Source organism: Salmo salar, chromosome ssa14 (assembly GCF_905237065.1).
Source record: "Salmo salar chromosome ssa14, Ssal_v3.1, whole genome shotgun sequence".
In the NCBI taxonomy this organism is placed as follows: domain Eukaryota; kingdom Metazoa; phylum Chordata; class Actinopteri; order Salmoniformes; family Salmonidae; genus Salmo; species Salmo salar.
The window spans coordinates 89853662-89878291 of NC_059455.1; the positions used below are offsets into that span (position 1 = coordinate 89853662).

At 42.9% G+C, this 24630-nt stretch overlaps 1 protein-coding gene across 1 annotated transcript in view; it reads right to left on the bottom strand.

Moving 5' to 3' along the window:
- Positions 1 to 9445: 9445 nt before the first annotated feature.
- si:dkeyp-120h9.1 (Y+L amino acid transporter 2-like) overlaps positions 9446 to 24630 on the bottom strand; it is a 33148-nt gene continuing 17963 nt past the window's right edge. Inside the window, exons 3-11 of the mRNA XM_014143004.2 lie at positions 22794 to 23228; positions 22499 to 22641; positions 20032 to 20157; positions 14840 to 14984; positions 14457 to 14580; positions 13701 to 13901; positions 12882 to 13031; positions 11983 to 12166; positions 9446 to 11322 (exon numbers count right to left, since the gene is read on the bottom strand). Coding sequence (XP_013998479.1) covers positions 11228 to 11322; positions 11983 to 12166; positions 12882 to 13031; positions 13701 to 13901; positions 14457 to 14580; positions 14840 to 14984; positions 20032 to 20157; positions 22499 to 22641; positions 22794 to 23101 — 1476 coding nt within the window. The 5' untranslated portion in view covers positions 23102 to 23228 and the 3' untranslated portion in view covers positions 9446 to 11227. The remainder of the gene's footprint in view (positions 11323 to 11982; positions 12167 to 12881; positions 13032 to 13700; positions 13902 to 14456; positions 14581 to 14839; positions 14985 to 20031; positions 20158 to 22498; positions 22642 to 22793; positions 23229 to 24630) is intronic.

Genomic DNA, 24630 nt, shown 5'->3' on the forward strand with positions numbered 1-24630 from the left:
TGCAGGTGTAGAAGCACAGTGGCTAGGAAAAACTCTCTAGAAAGGCCAGAACCTAGGAAGAAACCTAGAGAGAAACCAGGCTATGAGGGGTGGCCAGTCCTCTTCTGGCTGTGCCGGGTGGAGATTATAACAGAACATGGCCAAGATGTTCAAATGTTCATAGATGACCAGCAGGGTCAAATAATAATTGGGACTGTGGACTTTTCCATGTGAATATTAAAGTCACCAAAATGTTGAATATTATCTGCCATGAACTCAGTGAGGAATGCTATATATGGCCCAGTAGGTCTGTAAACAGTAGCTATAAAAAGTGATTGAGTAGGCTGCATAGATTTCATGACTAGAAGCTCAAAAGACAAAAACGTCATTTTTAAAATATTTTTTATTGAAATTTGCTATAATAAATGTTAGCAACACCTCCACCTTTGCGGGATGCGAGGGGAATATGGTCACTAGTGTAACCAGGATGTGAGGCCTCATTTAACACAGTAAATTCATCAGGCATAAGCCATGTTTCAGTCAGGCCAATCACATCAAGATTATGATCAGTGATTAGTTCATTGACTATAACTGCCTTGGAAGTGATTAGTTCATTGACTATAACAGCACAAAGGTGAAGAAGGTAGAGACAACAATACATCACACAAAGCAGCCACAACTGTCTGTAAGAGTGTCCATGATTGAATCTTTGAATGAAGAGATTGAGATAAAACTGTCCAGTTTGAGAGTTTGTTGCAGCTCGTTCCAGTCGCGAACTGAAAAGAGGAGTGACCCAGGGATGTGTGTGCTTTGGGGACCTTTAACAGAATCTGACTGGCAGAAAGGGTGTTGTATGTGGAGGATGAGGCCTGCAGTAGATATCTCAGATAAGGGGGAGTGAGGCCTAAGAAGGTTTTATAAATAAGCATAAACCAGTGGCTCTTGCGACGGGTATACAGAGATGACCAGTTTACAGAGGAGTGCAGTGATGTGTCCTATAAGGAGCATTGGTGGCAAATCTGATGGCCGAATGATCAAAGAGCATCTAGCCGCTCGAGAGCACCCTTACCTGCCGATCTATAAATTATGTCTCTGTAATCTAGCATGGGTAGGATGGTCATCTGAAACAGGGTTAGTTTGGCAGCTGGGGTGAAAGAGGATCGATTACGATATAGGAAATCAAGTCTAGATTTAACTTTAGCCTGCCGCTTTGATATGTGCTGAGAGAAGGACAGTGTACCGTCTAGCCATACTCCCAAGTACTTGTATGAGGTGACTACCTCAAGCTCTAAACCCTCAGAGGTAGTAATCACACCTGTGGGGAGAGGGACATTCTTCTTACCAAACCACATGACCTTTGTTTTGGAGGTGTTCAGAACAAGGTTAAGGGCAGAGAAAGCTTGTTGGAGTTTGGAGAGAAGAGGGTCTCTTACAGTTATTTTCTTCAGTTGCCAATGGTCTATTGGAGCTGTTTGGATCTGTTTCAGCGAGCACAACAACTCAGAGGGACTTTTGGGGTCTTTGGGAATGTCTGGGAGTGGCAGCCTGCTGAGACCATTAGCGTTAGCGATGGAGGGGCCCGGTCTGTACATCAACTCATATTGGTATTGCGCTAACATGAGGGCCCATCTTTGCAGTCGCCCGGAGGGGGATGGGTGTATGGTCTTCAGTTCACCCAGGAGTCCTAACAGGGGCTTATGGTCAGTTTGGATGGTGAAGTGGCATCCCTACGGATACTGGTGAAATGTTGTAATGCACAAGTTGTGCTGAAGACGACAGCAAGTCCTTGGATTTCTGGAAAGCTGTTTTCTGGGGTGTGAAAGCGGCCATAGTAGTTTAACACCCCAAGGTAGACTCGTAGCTCACTAACATCCTTGGGTTCTGTGGCCTCTTTGATTGCTCTCACTTTCTTGTCTAACGGCCGAAGCCTGTTGGTTGTGCCCCCAAGTACTCCACTTCGGGGGCCAGGAAAACACACTTGGATTTCTTAAAGCGAAGCCTTGCGCTCTCCAGTCTTGACAGCACTGTTTCAATTTTTTTTAGATGGTCTTCCTCAGTGACACCGGTGATAAACATATCATCCATATATACAGTAGTGTGCCCACTAACAGATTCTCCATTGTTCTTTGAAAGATCGCACAGGCAGAGGAGACTCCAAACGGGTGGCGTGTGTGCTGACAATGGGGGCAGCCCACTCAGAGTAGGTGATTGGTTCCAGTATTCCAGTGGTCTGGAGCCTGTCTAGCTCTGCCTCGACCTTCTGTTGTAGTGCGAACGGCACTTGGCGGGCTTTGCAGAAGCATGGCGGGAACGGATGGGTCCACCTGAATTCCCACTTCAGTCTCTTTAAGTTTTCCAAGTTGATCGGAAAACATCTGGAAAACATCTGCGTGCCTGTTTAGCGTAGTGGACAACTCACTGTCTGAGACCTTCGTGATTGTTTTGAACATCCCTCGCCAGTCCAGTTGTAACACTGACATCTTCAGTCGTGTAGTTTGACCTTTGTACTGGACGTTGATGCGTACTGCACCCTGCTCTCCTGTGTATGACTTCAGCACTATAGCCGAGGGCTCTAGTTTCAATTGAGGTGATTAGGCTTTTAGGTCATGTTGTGGACATTGTTACACAGGGACACTCAAAGTCAATCTTAAATTAATCATTGTTCATTTCTCAGCTCACTGGAGAGGTTCCAACCAACTCAATGCTCCATAGTACACGTCTGTCAGAAAACTCCCAACAGTTGTCTTATATGCGGCTATACACAGACAAGTTATATTTGCATGATCTAGCGTAATTAATTAATCATTACCGGTTTGCTCTATTCATGTGACAGACCAATACTGTTTCATAACGTGACAGACCAATACCGTTTCATAACAAGTGACCAACCAATACCGTTTCATAACATGTGACAGACCAACATCTCACGAGGCTTCTCCTCTCTAAGCTGAGACCTTGAAACTGAGATATCTTTTGTTTTCAAAACACAGTCGTCCTTTCTCAAAAGAACATCTGGGTGTACTGCCAAATTGCAGCTACTGATAGGTGTGATTTGTACAGTCAGCCACTTGCATGAACATAGAAATTGGTTTACAGAACAGCACATGAATAGAACACAGAAATTGGTTTATAGAACAGCACATGAATAGAACATAGAAATGAGTCATAAGAATAGCACAAACATAAAAATGTCCCTTTCAATCAGCAAAAGCATGTTCTCCCAAACGGTACGGGAATCCCGTGTGCACCTTGAACACGGCTGGGCCGTTACCCAACTCCACCGTAGTCCACAGGGGGCTTGTGGGTTTCTCTTGAATCACCATTATATAGGCTGCAACCACCTCAACCACCACCTCCTCTTCTTCCTCAGATGAAGGGGAGTGGGGTTCGGCGACTTGGTGGGCTTGGGGTCCTGACTGTCTTTTAGTAGTCTGGAGTGGGTGTCTCTTCTCCCTAGACTGGTGACGCTCGCGCAATATGGCCTTTGTTTGGTGTTGCAAAAGTGACATTCTGCTCCTTAAAGCGTCAATTATCAGTTGTGTGGTTGTCTTTGCAATGGTAACAAGTTGTTACATAAGAACGTGGCTGCTGAGACAGGGCCAGTGACAGCTTGTTTAGGCTCTTGGTACTTTATAGGGTCTGTGTCCCCTGGTCTGCTACCTCTACTGCTATTACCTTTTCCAGGGCTGTTTTCCATGATAACTCTGCAATAGCTAGTAGGCAACATTTTGTCTGCTCACATCCTACGCCCCGTACTAGCTGATCTCTGAAACGTCCCTCCAAACTCACAGGGTGATGCTTTAGACTGGCCACATACGCTACTACTGATTCACCTGGGCTTCTGCCACAGGACTACTTTAAACCTCTCTACTATCACGTTGGGTTTGAGATCAAAGTGTTCTGCAACACGCAGTGTCAGGTCTGCATAAGTTATAAGTAGTGGTGCTATCAAGTCCATCACTAAACCATATATTGTGCTTCTACATGCTAATAGTAATATTGCCCGTTCTGTCTTGTCCTCATTCACATCGTTTGCCTCAAAATAAAATTCAAGTCTCTCAATTTATTTGGACCATGTCTCTGAATTGAGATCAAACACATTCACTTTACCAAAATATGCCATAACATATCCGGTTAAAAGTATATATTTTGTGTGTGTTCAGCTATGGGACTCCATTAGCAGTGTACTTCTGTCTAACCAGCGATATTTAGCTTGTAGTGATTTCTTCACGTTGTGTTTGCTCTCTGCACTACTCAACACTGTGTGCATCTTGCACAGCTAACAGCTTCGCTCACTTCACTCACAAACTCACGAGCTGTCGAAACTGTGACTCCGCCTCAACGTTGTCTCTAAAGTCTGCTATGCGGAAGGCGTTGTAACCCCGAATCATCAGATTACTTTTGTTCTTGTGAGAATTTAGCTTTGTTCTAGTCGCCAAATATAAAACTTGACCAGACTCAAAGCTAGGCACATGTACTCCCTTTCAAGGTAAATCTGAACTGCTTTATTTCCTGTTTTAATGTTGAGTCGCATCGACAACTCCATCAAGAACTAACCCATCACTCAGGTTACCACAGAAAGTGAGACATGCATGACCAGTCTATGGCTGAGATTATGTATAGGATAACCATCTAATTGCATAAGATATTTCCTTATACAAAACATAATTGAGAACATTCCTTTTTACATTTTCCCATTTCTATGTCAGCAACTGTCAGTTTGGTTCTTCAGATAGGCTTGAAAGAAAATATGTCAGTAAAATGTAGCTAAATTCATCGAGTGCTGTTAAACGGGTCACTGCTGGTGATTTGTAAATAAGAACGTTTTTATTTAACTTGGCAAGTCAGTTAAGAATACAAAGTGCATAAGGCTGAACGTCTACAAGATCTATGGGCCTACGCCTTTCCTTTCTGGACACCGATAGGGAAACCATGGTAACAGTTGTAACAATGTCAGTAACCGGTGATATTGTAACATATCCTGTGTGTGTGTGGTGTCAAAAGTGGCCTAAATGCAACAAACTAAATGACATCAGTCCATCAAGGACAGATTACATTGATGAAAAATAACACCAACACAAAAGGCAAGCCAGAAAATGCAACAAAGTTCAGAATTGTATTTATTACATTTTAATTCCACGTCACGTATCTGAATCATTTAAAATACCAAAGTATATATCTTTGCATTATAAAGCTTGTTTGTCATTCGGTGCACTGTACATTTCTCCATCATAAAATCTAACTAATACAAAAATGGAACAAAGCAGAATGACAGTAAGACTCAAACTGGAATAATGACTCAACATGTACACATCAACAGGACCATTATAGAAGCTCTACTAGGAGTGACATGAACTTGACCATCAATGGCCCATATACTGTAGATAGATACAATAAGCCACAACATATTGACCACAACCAGCTGTATAGGATTGAATGGCAAGACCGTAACATGACAACATGAGGAAATGGAATTGGAATGCAATGAAAGAATAGAATGAGAACGCATCAGTGAAACATTCTGAAGGATGAGGTGATGGGTATATAAGGGACTGGGTGGTAGGTTTCCATCAATGCATTTGATTGACAAACATTTAGATAGTAAAGATGTTGCAGATAGACAAAATACCAGTCATTACAAAGATCCTCTGCTTGGTATGAGAGGAACAACTTCAAGGACACACCACCATAACCTGGTTTCATAAGAACTGGCAAGACACCACAAACAGATCTGGGACCAGGCTAACAACCATACTGCATCTTCCACATTACAACTACATAGAAGGCTGCACCCCCTGCACTCTACAAGGTGTCTAAAGCATTCCACAGGGATGCTGGCCCATGTTGACTCCAATGCTTCCCACTGTTGTGTCAAGTTGGCTGGATATCCTCTTGGTGCTAGACCATTCTTGATACACACAGGAAACTGTTGCGCTTGAAAACCCCAGAAGCGTTGCAGTTGACATAAACCAGTAAGCCTGGCACCTACTAGCAGAGCCCATTCTAAAAGGAACTTTTAATCTTTTGTCTTTCCCATTCAACCTCTGAATGGCACACATACACAATCCCTGTCTCAAGGCTTAAAAATCCCTCTTTAACCTGTCTCCTCCCCTTCATCTACACTGATTGAAGTGGATTTAACAAGTAACATCAATAAGGGATCATAGCTTTCACCTGGTCAGTCTACCATGGGAAGGTCTTAATGTTTTAATTGTAATGAATTTGCACCACGCATAGTGTGTGTGTATATAGATATAGTACTCCAAAAAGATGAACCAGAGAAACTGTACACCACTGATTGATTAGTCCCCCCCCCCCCCACACACACACAATAAATACAATTCAAAAGGTCAGACACCCAAATATAACATTCCTACTAAAAGATACCAGTGCACCAGTACTAAAGATTGAGGCAGAAATGCCTATGTTGTTCTGTAAAGTGATGGTCCTTTTAAAGTGATGAGCGATCATTATGAAGTTAGACTTGTAAAGGAATATTCTTTCTGTATACACCATGTGAGTTAGGAATGACAGTAGTAAATACAGTCCTATGGATGGACTGTATCAAGTTGGTAAGTTAATTTGTTAAAATGTCACCAGTTTTGAATACATAGTCACGGAGACATCGAGTTAAAAAGTAATAAAGTTACCAAACCCACCAGCAGTGGAAGATAAGTGACGTCACCAAGAGTAACATATAACGCTAGGGAGATGGGTCTAACGTTCCACTTTTTTGTTCTGCCATAACCTGGCCAGAATAATTCCCAAAATGTCAAACTGCTGTATACCTGCCCACTGACAACAATCAAAAGTTACATCAAAAAGGCTCTAGAAACATTAAAATGGTGGTCATACGTCCGTGGAATTGTTGACGTTTCACAAATCAGTTCATGTAAGACAAATTCATTTGATTGACAGGTTAAGAGACTTGGTGAACAGATGGAATAAGAGAAAACGTTATATTAAAGCAAATGTCAAGTTGCCATTGACCACATCTGTACACTGAAAAATATAAAAATGCAACATGTAAAGTGTTGGTCCCATGTTTCATGAGCTGAAATAAAAGATTACAGAACTTTTCCATACACACAAAACCTTATTTCTCTCAAATTGTGAACAAATTTGCTTACATCCCTGTTAGTGAGCATTTCTCCGTTGCCAAGATAATCCATCCACCTGACAGGTGTGGCATATCAAGAAGCTGATAAACAGAATGATTGTTACACAGGTGCACCTTGTGGTGGGGACCAAAAAGGACAAAATTGTGCAGTTACGTCACAACACAAGGCCACAGATGTCTCAAATTGAGGGAGTGTGCAATTGGCATGCTGACTGCAGGAATGTCCACGAGAGCTGTTGCCAGAGAATTGAACGTTCATTTCTACCATAGGCCGCCTCCATTATTTTATAGAATTTTGCAGTACGTCTAACCGGCAGACCACGTGTATGGTGTTGCGTGGGTGAGCGGTTTGCTGATGTCAACATTGTGAACAGAGTGCACCATGGTGGCGGTGGGGTTATGGTATGGGCAGGCATAAGCTACGGACAACGAACACAATTGCATTTTATCAATGGCAATTTGAATGCACAGAGATACCATGACGAGATCCTGAGGCCCATTGTCATGCCATTCACTGTCCCTCAACCACCTTCATATAACACCAGATAATGCATATTAGTCCAATATGTACCGGCCAGTAGCTGTAATATTTGGTCCAGTGTCTTAACGAATTGGATCGTAAAGAAGATGTTGCATTCTTCTCAAAGATCGCAGCTGACAGGATATTCAATTAAAATGGCATGAATGCACATATGGCATTGGATCCTACCAAAAGTACCGTGGAAGTTAGACAATTACATACACTTAGGTTGGAGTCATTAAAACTTGTTTTTCAACCATTCCAAAAAGGTCTTGTTAACAAACTATAGTTTTGGCAAGTTGCGCATGACAAGTAATTTTTACAACAAATGACAAACCGACAGATTATTTCACTGTATCACAATTCCAGTGGGTCAGAAGTTTACATACACGAAGTTGACTGTGCCTTTAAACGGCTTGGAAAATTCCAGAAAATGATGTCATGGCTTTAGAAGCTTCTGATAGGCTAATTGACATCATTTGAGTCAGTTGGAGGTGTACCTGTGGATGTACTTCAAGGCCTACCTTCAAACTCAGTACCTCTTTGCTTGACATCATGGGAAAATCAAAAGAAATTAGCCGACCCCAGAAAAAAAATTGTAGACCTCCACAAGTCTGGTTCATCCTTGGGAGCAATTTTCAAACGCCTGAAGGTACCACCTCATCTGTACAAACAATAGTACACAAGTATAAACATCATGGGACCACGCAGCCATCATACCGTTCTCGAAAGGAGACGCGTTCTGTCTCCTAGAGATGAATGTACTTTGGTACGAAAAGTGCAAATCAATCCCAGAACATCAGCAAAGGACCTAGTGAAGATGCTGGAAGAAACAGGTACAAAAGTATCTATATCCACAGTAAAACGAGGCCTATATCGACATAACCTGAAAGGCCGCTCAGCAAGTAAGAAGCCACTGCTCCAAAAACCACCATAAAAAAGCCAGACTATGCTTTGCAACTGCACATGGGGACAAAGATCGTACTTTTCGGGGTTAATGTCCTCTAGTCTGATTAAACAATAATAGAACTGTTTGGACATCCTTATGTTTGGAGGAAAAAGGGGGAGGCTTGCATGCCGAAGAACATCATCCAAACTGTGAAGCACGGGGGTGGCAGCATCATGTTGTGGGGGTGCTTTGCTGCAGGAGGGACTGTTGCACTTCACAAAATAGATGGTAGCATGAGGGAGGAAAATTATGCGGATATATTGAAGCAACATCTCAAGACATCAGTCAGGAAGTTAAAGCTTGGTCCCAAATGGGTCATCCAAATGGACAATGACCCCAAGCATACTTCCAAAGATGTGGCAACATGGCTTAAGTACAACAAAGTCAAGGTATTGGAGTGGCCATCACAAAGCCCTGACCTCAAAAAAAACATGTGCGAGCAAGGAGGCCTACAAATCTGACTCAGTTACACCAGCTCTGTCAGGAGGAATGGGCCAAAATTCACCCAACTTATTCTGGGAAGCTTGTGGAAGGCTACCCGAAACATTTGACCCAAGTTAAACAATTTAAAGGCAATGCTGCCCAATACTAATTGAGTATGTAAACTCCTGACCCACTGGGAATGTGATGAAAGAAATAAAAGCTGAAATAAATCACTCTCTACTATTATTCTGACATTTCACATTCTAAAAATAAAGTGGTGATCCTAACTGACCTAAAACAGGGAATTTTTTACTAGGATTAAATGTCAGGAATTGTGAAAAACTTAGTTTAAATGTATTTGGCTAAGGTGTATGTAAACTTCAGACTTCAACTGTATGTTGTAGGATATCTAGGTCTAAAACAAGATGACAAAAGAACAATTGAAAGTGAGACATGCATGACAAGTCTATGGCTGAGATTTCATTAATAGGATAACCATCTAAAATTGTAAAAAATGTTGTTGTTTTTTTATACAAAACAAATTGGACATATCCTTTATACAGTTTCCCATTTCTACATCAGTAACCGTCAGTTTGGTTCTTCAGAAAGGCTTATGGTTTGAAACGTGTCAGTAACATTTTACTAATTCGAATATCGAGTGACGTTAACATGTCGCTGTAGGTGACTTCAACGCTGACTGAGAAAGCTAACTAGATTTGTGTACCAAGGGTATTGCTCCGATGTTTGTTGGAGCGAATGGTCGGGGAACATAATTATAATTTTTAAACTGCAAATTGACCATTACTAAGCCCAAAGAGATTATATTTGAAAATAAGAATTTAAAACTAATTTGCTGAATTCCAGATTTTACAATATTTTTACTTTTCCCCTTCACCAAAAATGAAAGTCAAAAAAAATTATAAAAAGTTGCCAACCCTTGGAATAGGATAAAAGGTGTTATAAACTGGGTGGTTCGAGCTCTGAATGCTGATAGGAGTGGTACATCAGACCGTACACCACGGGTATGACAAAGAAAACTTAAATTTTTACGTTGGTAGCCAGTTTATAATAGCAATAATGCCCCTTGGTGGTTTGTGGTATATGGCCGCGTTGCATCGTGCCTATGAACAGTCCTAAGCCGTGGTAGATTGGCCATATACCACACCCGCTCTGGCTTTATAGCTTAGAGCGCTAGCTTAGCGTAATAACGACATAGACTAAAAATCTAAAAGATCTATGGACATCAATAGGACAACCATGGTAACAGTAACAATGTCTAACTGGTGATGTCACATAGAATGATAGCATCCAAGTGAGACCAAAAGTGGCCTAAAGGCAACAGTAACTAAATGACTATCATCAGTCCATCAAGGACAAATTGGTGAGAAATAACGCTTTAAAACAAACGGCAGGACAGAAAAGGGCAACAGCAATCTATTGTCATGGGAATGAGCGAGTTATCAGGGAGAATAGCTTAGCTTGGTAGAGACAACTAAAGAACCAAATAGGAACCATTTTGTTCTAATTCAGTCAGTTCTCCAATAAACATTACTTCAACTCCATAATGGCTCAGCCCATGCCAGTTCCCATACAGTACATATGTCAAAGTCACTTGACACCATCACTAAGTGGATGGAATAATCTTCAGTGACCCTTGTATAGGAGAGTACAGACCTAAAACTGTCAAAGATAGGTCATTGATAAGCAATTTGCAAGCACGCACACACACACACCTGGCCTAAGGAAAGTAAAGTTGGGTCAGAACAGGTATCTTTGATTAACCACTCCAACTTAAAAAAAAAAAAATTATGACTTTAATATCAAACTCATTCAATATCTAGACAAAGCAACAAACACTTCAATCTCCACTAACTTCAAACCGAATCTTTGGTCAGTAGGTCCTAAAAGGTTCAACTTCCATAATTGACCGTCTCTATAGGTGTAACCAGTAGGAGTGAACTACATTGTGCTGTTTTACATGTGGCAGGTCACCAGCACTAGAAAGTGGCTTTCCTCAGGCCAACCATAGCACTGAACACAACCCACTCACTGTGCAGTCCCATAGGAAATCAATTCACATCAATGTTTTAAAAAGTCAAGTCCTGGTAAAAAAAAATGTTAAAGAAATAAACTGCTTCATCGATAAGCCTTGTGTCGTGGAGGAGGAGGGCGGTGGAGTGTAGCTATGATGGCGGGCTGTATGTTCCACCTATGGCTTAGTGTCTCCCTCCTTCCTTTACTCCAGCTTCTCCTCAGGGATGTTGTCCAGGTCTAGGTCAGGTGAGACCACACAGCACAGACACAGCTTCTGGGTGTTCAGGGAGATCATGTCTGAGGAAAGGAAATACAACCAGGAAGTTCAGGGAGATGTCTGAGCAAAGGAAATACAACCAGGAACATGTCAAAACCAAGCACAGCTCCCCAGAGCAAATTATTTTTACAACTTTTCCAGTGCCCCCAACTACCGCATAGCAGATCTACATTTTATTATCCTATTCTAATACTACGCTAATTCAAAAGGTAACCATGATATGAACTCCTTTCTTTCCACCACATATACGCTGGCTTTAAACAAAGTTGACCTATTAATCCCCTTCAATATTAAATCTTTCCTCTTGAAGCACGTTAGCTCTAATCATTATAATTCAACCTGTAACATAAGTAAAGAAAAAAATCCACTTAAACTGTCTTTTGGTTTTGTTTTCATTAGTCCACTGTTGATACAGTCCCAGTCAGGTTTATCTTTTGGTATTGTTTTCATTAGTCCACTGTTGATACAGTCCCAGTCAGGTTTATCTTTTGGTATTGTTTTCATTAGTCCACTGTTGATACAGACCCAGTCAGGTTTATCTTTTGGTATTGTTTTCATTAGTCCACTGTTGATACAGGTCAGCAGTCAGGTTTAAGACATTGGACATTCAAGAAAAGTGTCACTTGATCATGTGACGCTGGAGGGGCTACAGGAGGGGTAGAGAAGGCTAGAGGTCTCACCGAGCATCCTGCCCAGGAAGGCAGGTCTGGAGGAGGGGGGCAGGTGGATACAGATGTAGTAGACTGGAGCTCCAGACAGAGCCACTCCGATACCAACCAGAGAGTTGATGGTATCACTGTAGAGAGGTACTACCACCAGGAACACACTGCATAGACAGTACACTATGGGGAAGAAGAGGGAGAGCTGGAGAGAGAGAGAGAGAGAGAGAGCGAGAGAGAGAGAGAGAGAAAACATGCTCACAAAAGAGATGAGGGGAAATCTATAATTGTTTTTAATTTTGTTTAACTAAGCAAGTCAGTTAAAAACAAATTCTTATTTTATAATGACGGCCTACCCCGGCCAAACCCTACCCCGGACGACGCTGGGCCAATTGTGCGCCGCCCTGTGGGACTCCCAATCACGGCCGGTTGTGATACAGTCTAGAATTGAACCAGGGTCTGTAGTGACGCCTCTAGCACTGAGATGCAGTGCCTTAGACCGCTGAACCAGGGTCTGTAGTGACGCCTCTAGAACTGAGATGCAGTGCCTTAGACCGCTGAACCAGGGTCTGTTATGACGCCTCTAGAACTGAGATGCAGTGCCTTAGACCGCTGAACCAGGGTCTGTAGTGACTCCTCTAGAACTGAGATGCAGTGCCTTAGACCGCTGAACCAGGGTCTGTAGTGACACATCTAGAACTGAGATGCAGTGCCTTAGACCGCCGCGCCACTCGGGAGCCATCATGTTCCCACAAATTCACCAAAGCAGTTGATAAAAAGAACTGAAAAGGTCATTTCAAGGATTTGAGCCATATCCTGCACTAATAAATAACATAGTTAAAATATAATACAACTTCATTGTCCATCCAGAAGGGACATTTTGCTTTGGCATCACCTTACAAGAAGTAGTAAAACCTCACCTTGACGGGCCGGTGCATGTCCGGAGCTTTGACCCGGAGGTAGATCTGGCTGGCGATGGAAAGACCGATGAACAGCCAGTAGTTAAAGCTGAAGTAGTTGATGAGCTGGAACACATCCTTCACACACAGGTAGATCAGAGACATGCCGCCCTGCAGGACACACAGAACACACTTCAATCTGATCCTAGATCAGAGACATGTCACCCTGCAGGAGACACAGAACACACTTCAATCTGATCCTAGATCAGAGACATGTCACCCTGCAGGACACACAGAACACACTTCAATCTGATCCTAGATCAGAGACATGTCACCCTGCAGGAGACACAGAACACACTTCAATCTGATCCTAGATCAGAGACATGTCACCCTGCAGGACACACAGAACACACTTCAATCTGATCCTAGATCAGAGACATGTCACCCTGCAGGAGACACAGAACACACTTCAATCTGATCCTAGATCAGAGACATGTCACCCTGCAGGAGACACAGAACACACTTCAATCTGATCCTAGATCAGAGACATGTCACCCTGCAGGAGACACAGAACACACTTCAATCTGATCCTAGATCAGAGACATGCCGCCCTGCAGGAGACACAGAACACACTTCAATCTGATCCTAGATCAGAGACATGTCACCCTGCAGGAGACACATTGACCATGGACTTTGCAGGGAGGAACCATGGCTGATTATGTGTAGTCACGGAGCCGCTGCTCCCGGGTGGAAGATACATTAGTAAATGTCCATACACGTTCAGACTAGCAGGATAAAACCTACAAAACTGGTACCCATCATTAGTCATCATTCACTTACGTTGAAGAGCAGGGCTGGGATGGGAGTGTAGCGCTTGACGTGGATCATGCAGAGGACGTTGGGTAAATGACCCTCCCTGGAGCCCACGAAGAACAGCCTGGAGGCAGCGATGATGGAGGAGTTGAGTCCTCCGTAACAGGAGATGGCCACTGACAGAGGGATCAGCCACCGAGCCCAGCCCAGCATCTCATCAGCAAACGTCTGAAGAGAAAGACCACAGGTTCTCATCTGGGATTTGCATACAGCAACCAGAGTTGGAGTCAATTTCCATTTCAATTCAGTCCATTCAGCAATTCATTGTCTTTCCATGGAGAAAATAGGAAAAGGGGATTTTCAGTTTACTTCCCGAATAGCAATGGAATTGACCCCATCTCTGCTAGCTACTGTCAACGCTCCTGAAAAGGTCCCTTACCCAGGGCCTTCTGTAATTACATGAGCATCATTGTCCGGTGTACATGCCAACCTCATCAACCCCTTAACCTGGTTATCATGTCATCTAGCCTCACTAGGGAGTTGTGTATCTGGTACAGATGGAGCCTCAGACAGAGGAACCAGAGAACAACAGCTGGTCCATTAGCTACACTGAACAGATGCTGTCAATAAGCCCTACCTCGTGACCTGCATATGGTTTAACCTGTGTGTGTGTGTGTGTGCATCTATAAGCAGTCCTTTGACGTGAGAAAACCTTTTCATTCTTGATCATGATTGACTTTACATGGCAGTTGCCAACTCATCCATAACCTCACATAAACTCACCACAGCCACAGCCTCACTGGCCAGCACGGTTTCAGCATTCATCACGGTGTAGTAGGCAACGTTAGTCAGGATGTAGATCACCGTGACGATGGGCATTGAGATCCCTATGGCCAACGGGAGGTTCCTGGAAGGAATCGATAAAGAAATTGCTAGAACCCTATTTAAAAACAACAAGGACACACTTTGTGGGGAGAGAAACCTTGAGGAACCAGACGGGCAGGGCCAGGCTTATGCTCCTTGTCTATATTCCACCACCACAGTCAGACAAAGACAGTCAAGGAATGACGAGGTATTGCAGCGCAGGGATGGTAGAGACAACAACTTGGTCCATTTTCCATTGTGTATTTTTAAAAACATCATGTGAGGGGGGAAGACTGCCTCACCTCTCCGGGTTCTTAATCTCCTCGGTGATAAAGTTGAGTGTGTCCCAGCCGGAATAGGAGTAGAGAGCAGCGTACAGAGCCAGGGCCATGTCCCCAGGGTTCACTTTAGAACCCTTAAATGAATCCTCAAAGTTCTGCGTCTGGCCTGAAGTATACAGAGGAGAGGGGGTAACGGTGAATTATAGTCATTCATTGGATATACTGTTGTTTAATGAGTTGTGTGTGTGTACACACACACACACACACACACACACACACAATCCTGATTGGTTAAAAGCGCATTCTAGACGGTGTCTATTCCACAAGTTACCACCAATCTATGACATTAAAATGCCTATTTACTCTGTTCCATCTGACTGTACAATCCACTGTCTCATCAGCCCAGGTAGGGAAGTTAGAAACTTGATCTTCACTATAAAAACCCTCCAGACATTCTCTTTATTTTAGACTAACATTTAGTTTAACAGCGGAGATTTGTATAAACCTTACTGTCTGTATCTCCAACATTGTTTCAATATTCAAATTCGATCGCCAACTGTCCCATAGTAATGAACGTGTAGGGGTTGGGACGAGAGAGAGAGGCAGGCACCATTTCTCAACCAGTCGAAATCATGAATCAATGAAAAGTGAAAGACTAAAGTTACATACATGGGATGCTTTAGTGAATTTCAGAATGTCTGGAATAGGAAAGGCAGAAATAAAACAATTCAATTAACATTCGCTGCCAGTCATCCAAAACATGGATGACTGGCTGCGGATATGACAACTTCAGGCAGGTATATCCATTTTATGGATATATACAAAGAAATGTCAATTGAAAAAAGGTAAAACAAAATGAAGTGCAGCTGGTTTTCAGTCCTTCCAGCTTCAGTTTGAAGTTAAGAGTTAGCTGTGTTGCTGGCTAGCTCCTCTGAACAACAGTGTCCTGACGAGAGAGAACATTTTCCATGTCAGGCGAAACCTCGCCTCATTAGCTCATTGTTATGTATCCAAATAAAATGTCACTAGAAAACAGCTTAAACAAATGCAGCTACTGTTATTCTGTCTGCACTTAACAACTGGGTCACGTCCATAGATTCAGAACAAAAAGACGACTGGGTCGCGTCTCTGGCAACCGAACCGATAGAACGAACGACCAGCCGGGTAGCAACCCTAGATCTGTGTCGGGACTATATCTTATGGAAGGATGAAATAGTATGAATAAATTCATCAAAACAACATTTTTTATGAAAATATGTCAATCATTATTTGAATATAATGATAACCTGTTGTATAAAAGTGGTAATGCCCTTAACTTCTATGGGCTATGCGGGACGCTAGCGTCCCACCTGCGGGACGCAGCCAGTGAAATATCAGGGCGGCAAATTCAAAACATAATGTCATAATTCAAATTTCTCAAACATACAACTATTTTACACCATTTTAAAGTTACACCTCTCCTTAATCCAACCACATTGTCCGATTTCAAAAAGGCTTTACGGCGAAAGCATAAAGTTAGATTATGTTAGGACAGTGCCAACACAAGAAAAACCACACAGCCATTTTCCAAGCAGGAGAGGGGTCACAAAAACCAGAAATACAGCTAAAATTAAGCACTAACCTTTGACGATCTTCATCAGATGACACTCCTAGGAGTCAAGGTTACACAATACATGTATGTTTTGTTCGATAAAGATCATATTTATATCCAAAAACCCCATTTCACATTGGCGCGTGATGTTCAGAATTTTTTTGGCCTCAAACTGCTGGTGAAACAGCACAACAATTTACAAAAATACTCATCATAAACGTTGATAAAATATTAAACTGTTATTCAAAGAATTATAGATAAACATCTCCTTAATGCAACCGCTGTGACAGATTTCAAAAAAGCTTCACGGGGAAAGCACACTTTGCAATAATCTGAGTACGGCACTCAGAAAAATACATCAGGCAATACAGATACCCGCCATTTGGGAGTCATCTAAAATCATAAATAGCATTATAAATATTCACTTACCTTTGATGATCTTCATCAGAAGGCACTTCCAGGAATCCCAGGTCAACAATAAATGTTTTGTTCGATAAAGTCCATAATTTATGTCCAAATACTTCCCTGTTTGCGCGTTCAGTAAGCTACTCCAAATCTAGGAAGCACGCCGAAAATTTCACGCCGAAAAGTCAAAAAAAAGTTCTATTTACGTTCGTAGAAACATGTCAAACGTTGTATAGCATCAATCTTTAAGGCCTTTTTAAACATAAAACTTCAATAATATTCCAACCGGACGATTCCAATGTCTTGAAAAACGTTATGGAACACAGCTACCTCATCACGTGAATGCGCGCCAATGAACTCATGTCATTTTCTGAGTCACCAACTTCCCGGCCTTCTTGTTCGCTCCTTGTTCACTGCAAAAGCCTAAAACAAGGTTCTAAAGACTGTTGACATCTAGTGGAAGCCTTAGGAAGTGCAAAATGAACCCTAAGTCACTGTGTGTTAGATAGTCTTTTCAAGTCATTGCCTACAAGCATCAGATTTCCCACTTTCTGGTTGGATTTTTCTCAGGTTTTTGCCTGCCATATGAGTTCTGTTATACTCACAGACATCATTCAAACAGTTTTAGAAACTTCAGAGTGTTTACTAATAATATGCAAATATTTGACTCTGGGCCCGAGTATTAGGCAGTTTACTCTGGGCCCCCTATACCTTAAAAAGTTAAAGCCGGTGTTTGGAGGATATTGGCACGGTTCACCGGACTTCATCTTGGGCCTAACAACACCCGTGACAATTAGGGATGCACGATATAGTCGGCCGATATTAGCTAAAAATGCCAACATCGGTATCAGCCCGATGTCTAGTTTAACACCGATGTTAACCAATGTCAAAGCTGACGTGCATACCTATATAACGTAGGTACATGTAATAACGCCACAAAAAATATATAGCGCTACAAGTGCAACACAGCATTCCTAACCTAGCCCACAATGTCTGCTGTGTGGCTGGAGCAGTCAATAAGTCTAGCAGTCATTTGAAAGAGTAAGAACATTTTTGGTCAGTGTGGTGTGTAACCTTTATTTAACGAGGCAAGTCAGTTAACCTCTTTGGGCTAGGTGGGACGCTACTCAACAGCCAGTGTAATCCCGTGGCGCGATATTCAAATACCTTAGAAATGCTATTACTTCAATTTCTCAAACATATGACTATTTTACACCATTTTAAAGACAAGACTCTCGTTAATCTAACCATACTGTCCGATTTCAAAAAGGCTTTACAACGAAAGCAAAACATTAGATTATGTCAACAGAGTACCCAGCCCGAAATAATCAGACAGCCATTTTTCAAGCTAGCATATAATGTCACATAAACCCAAACCACAGCTAAATGCAGCACTAACCTTTGATGATCTTCATCAGACGACACACCTAGGACATTATGTTACACAATACATGCATGTTTTGTTCAATCAAGTTCATTTTTATATCAAAAACCAGCTTTTTACATTAGCATGTGACTAGCATTCCCACCGAACACTTCCGGTGAATTTACTAAATTACTCACGATAAACGTTCACAAAAAACATAATTATTTTAAGAATTATAGATACAGAACTCCTCTATGCACTCGCTATGTCCGATTTTAAAATAACTTTTCGGTGAAAGCACATTTTGCAAAATTCTCAGTAGATAGCCCGGCATCACAGGGCTAGCTATTTAGACACCCAGCAAGTTTAGCACTCACCAAAGTCAGATTTACTATAAGAAAAATGTTATTCCCTTTGCTGTTCTTCGTCAGAATGCACTCCCAGGACTTCTACTTCAATAACAAATGTTGGTTTGGTCCCAAATAATCCATAGTTATATCCAAATAGCGGCGTTTTGTTCGTGCGTTCAAGACACTATCCGAATGGTAAAGAAGGGTGACGAGCACGACGCATTTCGTGACAAAAAAAATTCTAAATATTCCATTACCGTACTTCGAAGCATGTCAACCGCTGTTTAAAATCAATTTTTATGCCATTTTTCTCATAAAAAAGCGATAATATTCCAACCGGGAAAGCGTGTTTACGTTCAAAGAGAGAGAAAATAAAAACGTCTCGTGCCCTCGTGCACGAGCCCCAGTCTGATGGTCCTCTGACAGGCCACTATCCAAACGCGCTAATGTGTTTCAGCCAGGGGCTGCCTCGATATCATTCAGCTTTTTCCCGGGTTCTGAGAGCCTATGGGAGCCGTAGGAAGTGTCACGTTACAGCAAAGATCCTCAGTCTTCAATAAACAGAGCCAAGATTAACAAGAACTTGTTAGACTGGCCACTTCCTGTAAGGAATCTTCTCAGGTTTTTGCCTGCCATATGAGTTCTGTTATACTCACAGACACCATTCAAACAGTTTTAGAAACTTTAGGGTGTTTTCTATCCAAAGCCAATAATTATATGCATATTCTAGTTACTGGGCAGGAGTAGTAACCAGATTAAATCGGGTATGTTTTTTTATCCGGCCGTGTAAATACTGCCCCCTATCCCCAACAGGTTAAGATCAAATTCTTATTTACAATGACAGCCTATCCCGGCCAAACCCGGACGACACTGGGCCAATTGTGTGCCGCCCTATGGGGCTCCCAATCACGGCCGGATGTGATACAGCCGGGATTCAAACCAGGGACTGTAGTGACGCCTCTTGCACTGAGATGCAGTGCCTTAAACCGCTGCATCCGTGTGTGTGTTAACTATTTAACTGTACTAGAATGCTTAAAAGGCTGCAAAAAATGTTAAATATCGGTTATCGGTAAGGTTGCAAAATTCCGAGAACTTTCAATAAATTCCCTGTTTTTTCCCGAAGTCCCGGTTGGAGAGTTCCCAGAATAAGCAGGAAATCCAGAATTCTCCAAACAGGATTTCTGGAAAACCAGGGAATTTATTGAAAGTTCCCAGAATTTTGCAACCCTAGTTATCGGTATCATTTCTTTTGGCAAGGAAAATATCAGATATCGTATTGGCAAAAATATCATATCGGTGCATCACTAGTGACAATATATCCTCCAAACACCGGCTTCTCGGGCATTATCACTTAAATAGAATTGGGCTATACAGACTAGCTATTTTCCAGTGGTACTATTCTCTTTACTGTGCCATATGACCGGTTAGCAAGTAAAGCTCAATCTTGACAATGCATCAGGACATTATCATAGTTACACTGGTGCATCCCCAGGGAACATACCTTGTCCCAGCTTGACCATCCCAGCGATGATGATGACGATGAGAGCCAGGACCTTAGCTACTGTAGAGACCACCTGCAGGATGGCCCCCCACTTCACCTTCATACAGTTCACACACGTCAGGAGACCTAGGAGGAGGAGGAGAGATCAGTGTGTGTTTGACAGCGGAGTCCTCAGGTATAGAGAACACCTGAAATTGACCTTGGCAATCCTGGTTAAAAATCAGTTAGCCATGAGTACAACAACATGCTGACTCACCAAGCTAGTGGAACTAGAAATGGATAGAGATTCAGACCTGATAAAGCCAGCCTAGCTAGTGGAACTAGAAATGGATAGAGATTCAGACCTGATAAAGCCAGCCTAGCTAGTGGAACTAGAAATGGATAGAGATTCAGACCTGATAAAGCCAGCCTAGCTAGTGGAACTAGAAATGGATAGAGATTCAGACCTGATAAAGCCAGCCTAGCTAGTGGAACTAGAAATGGATAGAGATTCAGACCTGATAAAGCCAGCCTAGCTAGTGGAACTAGAAATGGATAGAGATTCAGACCTGATAAAGCCAGCCTAGCTAGTGGAACTAGAAATGGATAGAGATTCAGACCTGATAAAGCCAGCCTAGCTAGTGGAACTAGAAATGGATAGAGATTCAGACCTGATAAAGCCAGCCTAGCTAGTGGAACTAGAAATGCTACCAATAAAGCAGAGTACAAGTCTGATAAGGCTAATGGCTTAGGAATGATTCCAGATAGAGTGTCTGATAAACCCATCTCTATCCACTACAGAGAGAGTTGATAACATTACAGTCCAGGAGGACAGGCCTCTCTCCATCATGTAAAGTAATCCGCATCAAATAACTGCAGGACAGTGTGCACCTGCAGGCAGAGAGATTGATTTGACTCAATTTCCTCTCCACTGGTATGTACTCTGGTCCCAGTGGAGAGGTGTATGGACTTACATGGTCATGCCAGAAAGGAAAATAAGCCTGAAGCCTCTTGCTGTATTTTAAAGTTTTTAATAGCCATCCTTATCATGTTGGTCTAGGGTTTCTCAAACGTCATTGTTTCCCGCTAAATCAGGGACTGATTTAGACCTGGGACACCAGGTGTGGATAATTAATTATCATCAGGTAGACCAGAAAAGCAGCAGGCTCTGGACCTCGTAGGGTCGGAGTTGAATACCCCTGTTCTATACTGTGGTATGTTAATAGCTGCATGCATGCACACACGAAGCAGGAATGTGGCCTTGGCCACACCACATCCAAGGTTAATGGAAGGACAGTGTAAACAGAACATTTGCAAATTCGATGTGAGGAGAGGCTGACCTTACGCCACATATTTTACTCATGTTAAGACGGCTTACAGCACAGGAGGTTGGTGGTACCTTAATTGGGGAGGACGGTCTGGTGGTAATAGGTGGAATGGTATGAAATACGTCATGGTTTCCAGGTGTTTGACACCATTCCATTTGCGCCGTTCTCCCCTCAGCAGCCTCCTGTGGCCTACAGTGTACTATGATCAAGAGATTACCGGTTGTGTGCCAATAGTTACATCGGAAATTAATCAAGGGTTTGAACAAGGACCCAATGTTGCTGGTCAGAGTTTGATGCTTCAGGGAGAATTTCTACAATGGTTTCACACGACAACCAAATGCTTCCATGACAAGACAATCCTGCTGTTGTTATGGCCGGTGGCATTTATGTACAAGTCCTGTGTTTTGGCAACATGGATTCTTTGACATATAGGGTACTGTTACACTCAGGCCTTCTCTGAAACCTGTCACCAATGCCTAGCATATACCATTACAATATACACTCAAAATCCCCAAAACGAATTCTAACCTTTAGTATAGCAACTATATTTCCATAAAACACAAAGGATAAATACAGAAGAGTAGGTTTTCAGTCCACTATAATAGGATGGCAGGTTGCCTCAGCATAGACCTTCATTGATGAAGGAAGGAACGTGTTTGAATGTGAATTTCTCTCTATGGGCACTGGGGAGACAGAGTACTGACAATATGGCCGAATTCCTGAGGGGATTCAACTAAAGGCCACGTCAGGCTGCTTTAGCTTGTTCTGTTCCATCTGCCTGACTCAACAGAATGCTTTCTCTGAGCTTTCTCCGTGTTTGTCAGACAAACTCATATCGGACCTTGAGGGGCTCCAACTGAACACAAACTCACGCACATTTATATCCCCCCTGGCAACCACAGAGATGACACAGGATATGAAAGCAACAACTAAGTAAACACACAGGTGCACCTGCAAGGCATGTAAGCATTAGGAGGACAGACATCAAAATAAATGGAGAAGTGATATCAAACTTCTGGGTTGAGTTCAGTAGCACGAAGTAGAAAAACATTTTGCAACAGAGAACGTAAATCTGTGTTCTTACTGGACAAGTTCAGATAGTATCTCCGCATTTCAAAACAGGCAGAGGGAGGAAAAGTAGTGAGCTCAGCTCATCTTACCGATGATGGCTGCTGCTATGAGTCTCACAGCATCGTAGGGGGCTGTGCAGGTGGGGTAGAAGGGCTGCACCAGGTAATTGGAGAAGGTGAGGGCTATGACAGCCTGGCAGGCTGGCTCCACGATCATCAGGGACGTCCACAGCCTGATAATTAAAAACAAGAAGAAATTAAAATTGAGAATAAATAAGGATTTGTATAGAACTTTTATAGTTGCTCAAATCACTTTCCATGTAATAGATTATGTCAATGAGAGAAACCTATACAAATATAAAAGTGGAATAAGGGGGAACCTGACCTAATAAAAGCCAGAAAGCCTCCAAAGGACTCCAGGATATATGCGTAACTGGCCCCAGACTTGTGGATGGTGGTTCCCAGCTCGGCGTAGCACAGAGCCCCGAACACGGAGAAGACCCCGCCGATGGCCCACACCACTAGTGACAGGCCGAAGGAGCCTGTGTAGAGGAGAACCCCTTTGGGAGACACGAAGATGCCCGAGCCGATCATGTTGCCCACGATGAGGCAGACCCCGTGGAGCAGGGAGATCTCCTTCTTCAAACGCATGGAGCCAGTCGACAAGGTGTCGGCGTCTTTCTTAATCCCCATGGTGATGGTTCGGGTGGGGTGGAGGCAGGGCTGGAGACAGGTACAGAGGGAGCAGCACGTCACGTCGTCTTACGCTCTCAACGGATGGTCATCATGTGGTCTTTAAAATCAGCTGGACACAACAAGGCTGTAGAGAAATTAGGACAGTAAAATGTTAGCGCAGGAGGCAAGACAATATAACTTGCGATGCGAAACTGTTAGGCTTCAGGCAACAGATTTTATTAGGTAAGTGTAAACACTGCAGCATTTGAGGGATAGACACTAGAATACCTAGCTAAACATGTAGGTGATAACTGACTTGCCTAGTTAAATGAATAGTTAACAACAAATTCTTATTTACAATGACGGCCTACAAAAAGGCCTCCTGCGGGGACGGGTATTCAAAATATAGGACAAAAACATACATCATGACAAGAGAGACAGCACCACATAAAGAGAGACCTAAGACAACACAGCATGGGAGCAACACATGGTAGCAGCACAAAACCGGTTACAAACATTGGGCACAGACAATAGCACAAAGGCAAGAAGGTAGAGACAACATCACGCAAAGCAGCCACAACTGTCAGTAAGTGTTTGTTGCAGCTCGTTCCAGTCGCCAGCTGCAGCGAACTGAAAAGACGAGCGACCCAGGGATGTGTTTGCTTTGGGGACCTTTAACAGAATGTGACTGGCAGAAAGGGTGTTGTATGTGGAGGATGAGGGCTGCAGTAGATATCGCAGATAACTAGGGTTGCACATTTTTGGGGAATATTCAGAGGTGGAAACTTACCGTGGGAATTAACGGAAATATATGCAAATTAATACAATTTAAAATGTAGGATGGTTTTTGCATTGGATTTAAACTCAGCAAAAAAAGAAGCGTCCCTTTTTCAGGACCCTGTCTTTCAAAGATAACTCGTAAAAATCCAAATAACTTCACAGATCTTCAATGTAAAGGGTTTAAACACTGTTTCCCATGCTTGTTCAATTAACCATAATTAATGAACATGCACCTGTGGAACGGTCGTTAAGATACTAACAGCTTACTGACGGTAGGCAATTAAGGTCACAGTTATGAAAACTTAGGACACTAAAGAGGCCTTTCTACTGACTCTGAAAAACACCAAAAGAAAGATGCCCAAGGTCCCTGCTCATCTGCGTGAACGTGTCTTAGGCATGCTGCAAGGAGGCATGAGGACTGCAGATGTGGCCAGGGCAATAAATTGCAATGTCCATACTGTGAGACGCCTAAGACAGCGCTACAGGGAGACTGGATGGACAGCAGATCGTCCTCGCAGTGGCAGACCACGTGTAACACCTGCACAGGATCGGTACATCCGAACATCACACCTGCGGGACAGGTACAGGATGGCAACATCAACTACCCGAGTTACACCAGGAACGCACAATCCCTCCATCAGTGCTCAGACTCTCAGCCTATTGCGGACAGAGGCTGGACCGATGGCTTGTAGGCCTGTTGTAAGGCAGGTCCTCACCAGACATCACCGGCAACAACGTCACCTATGGGAACAAACCCACCGTCGCTG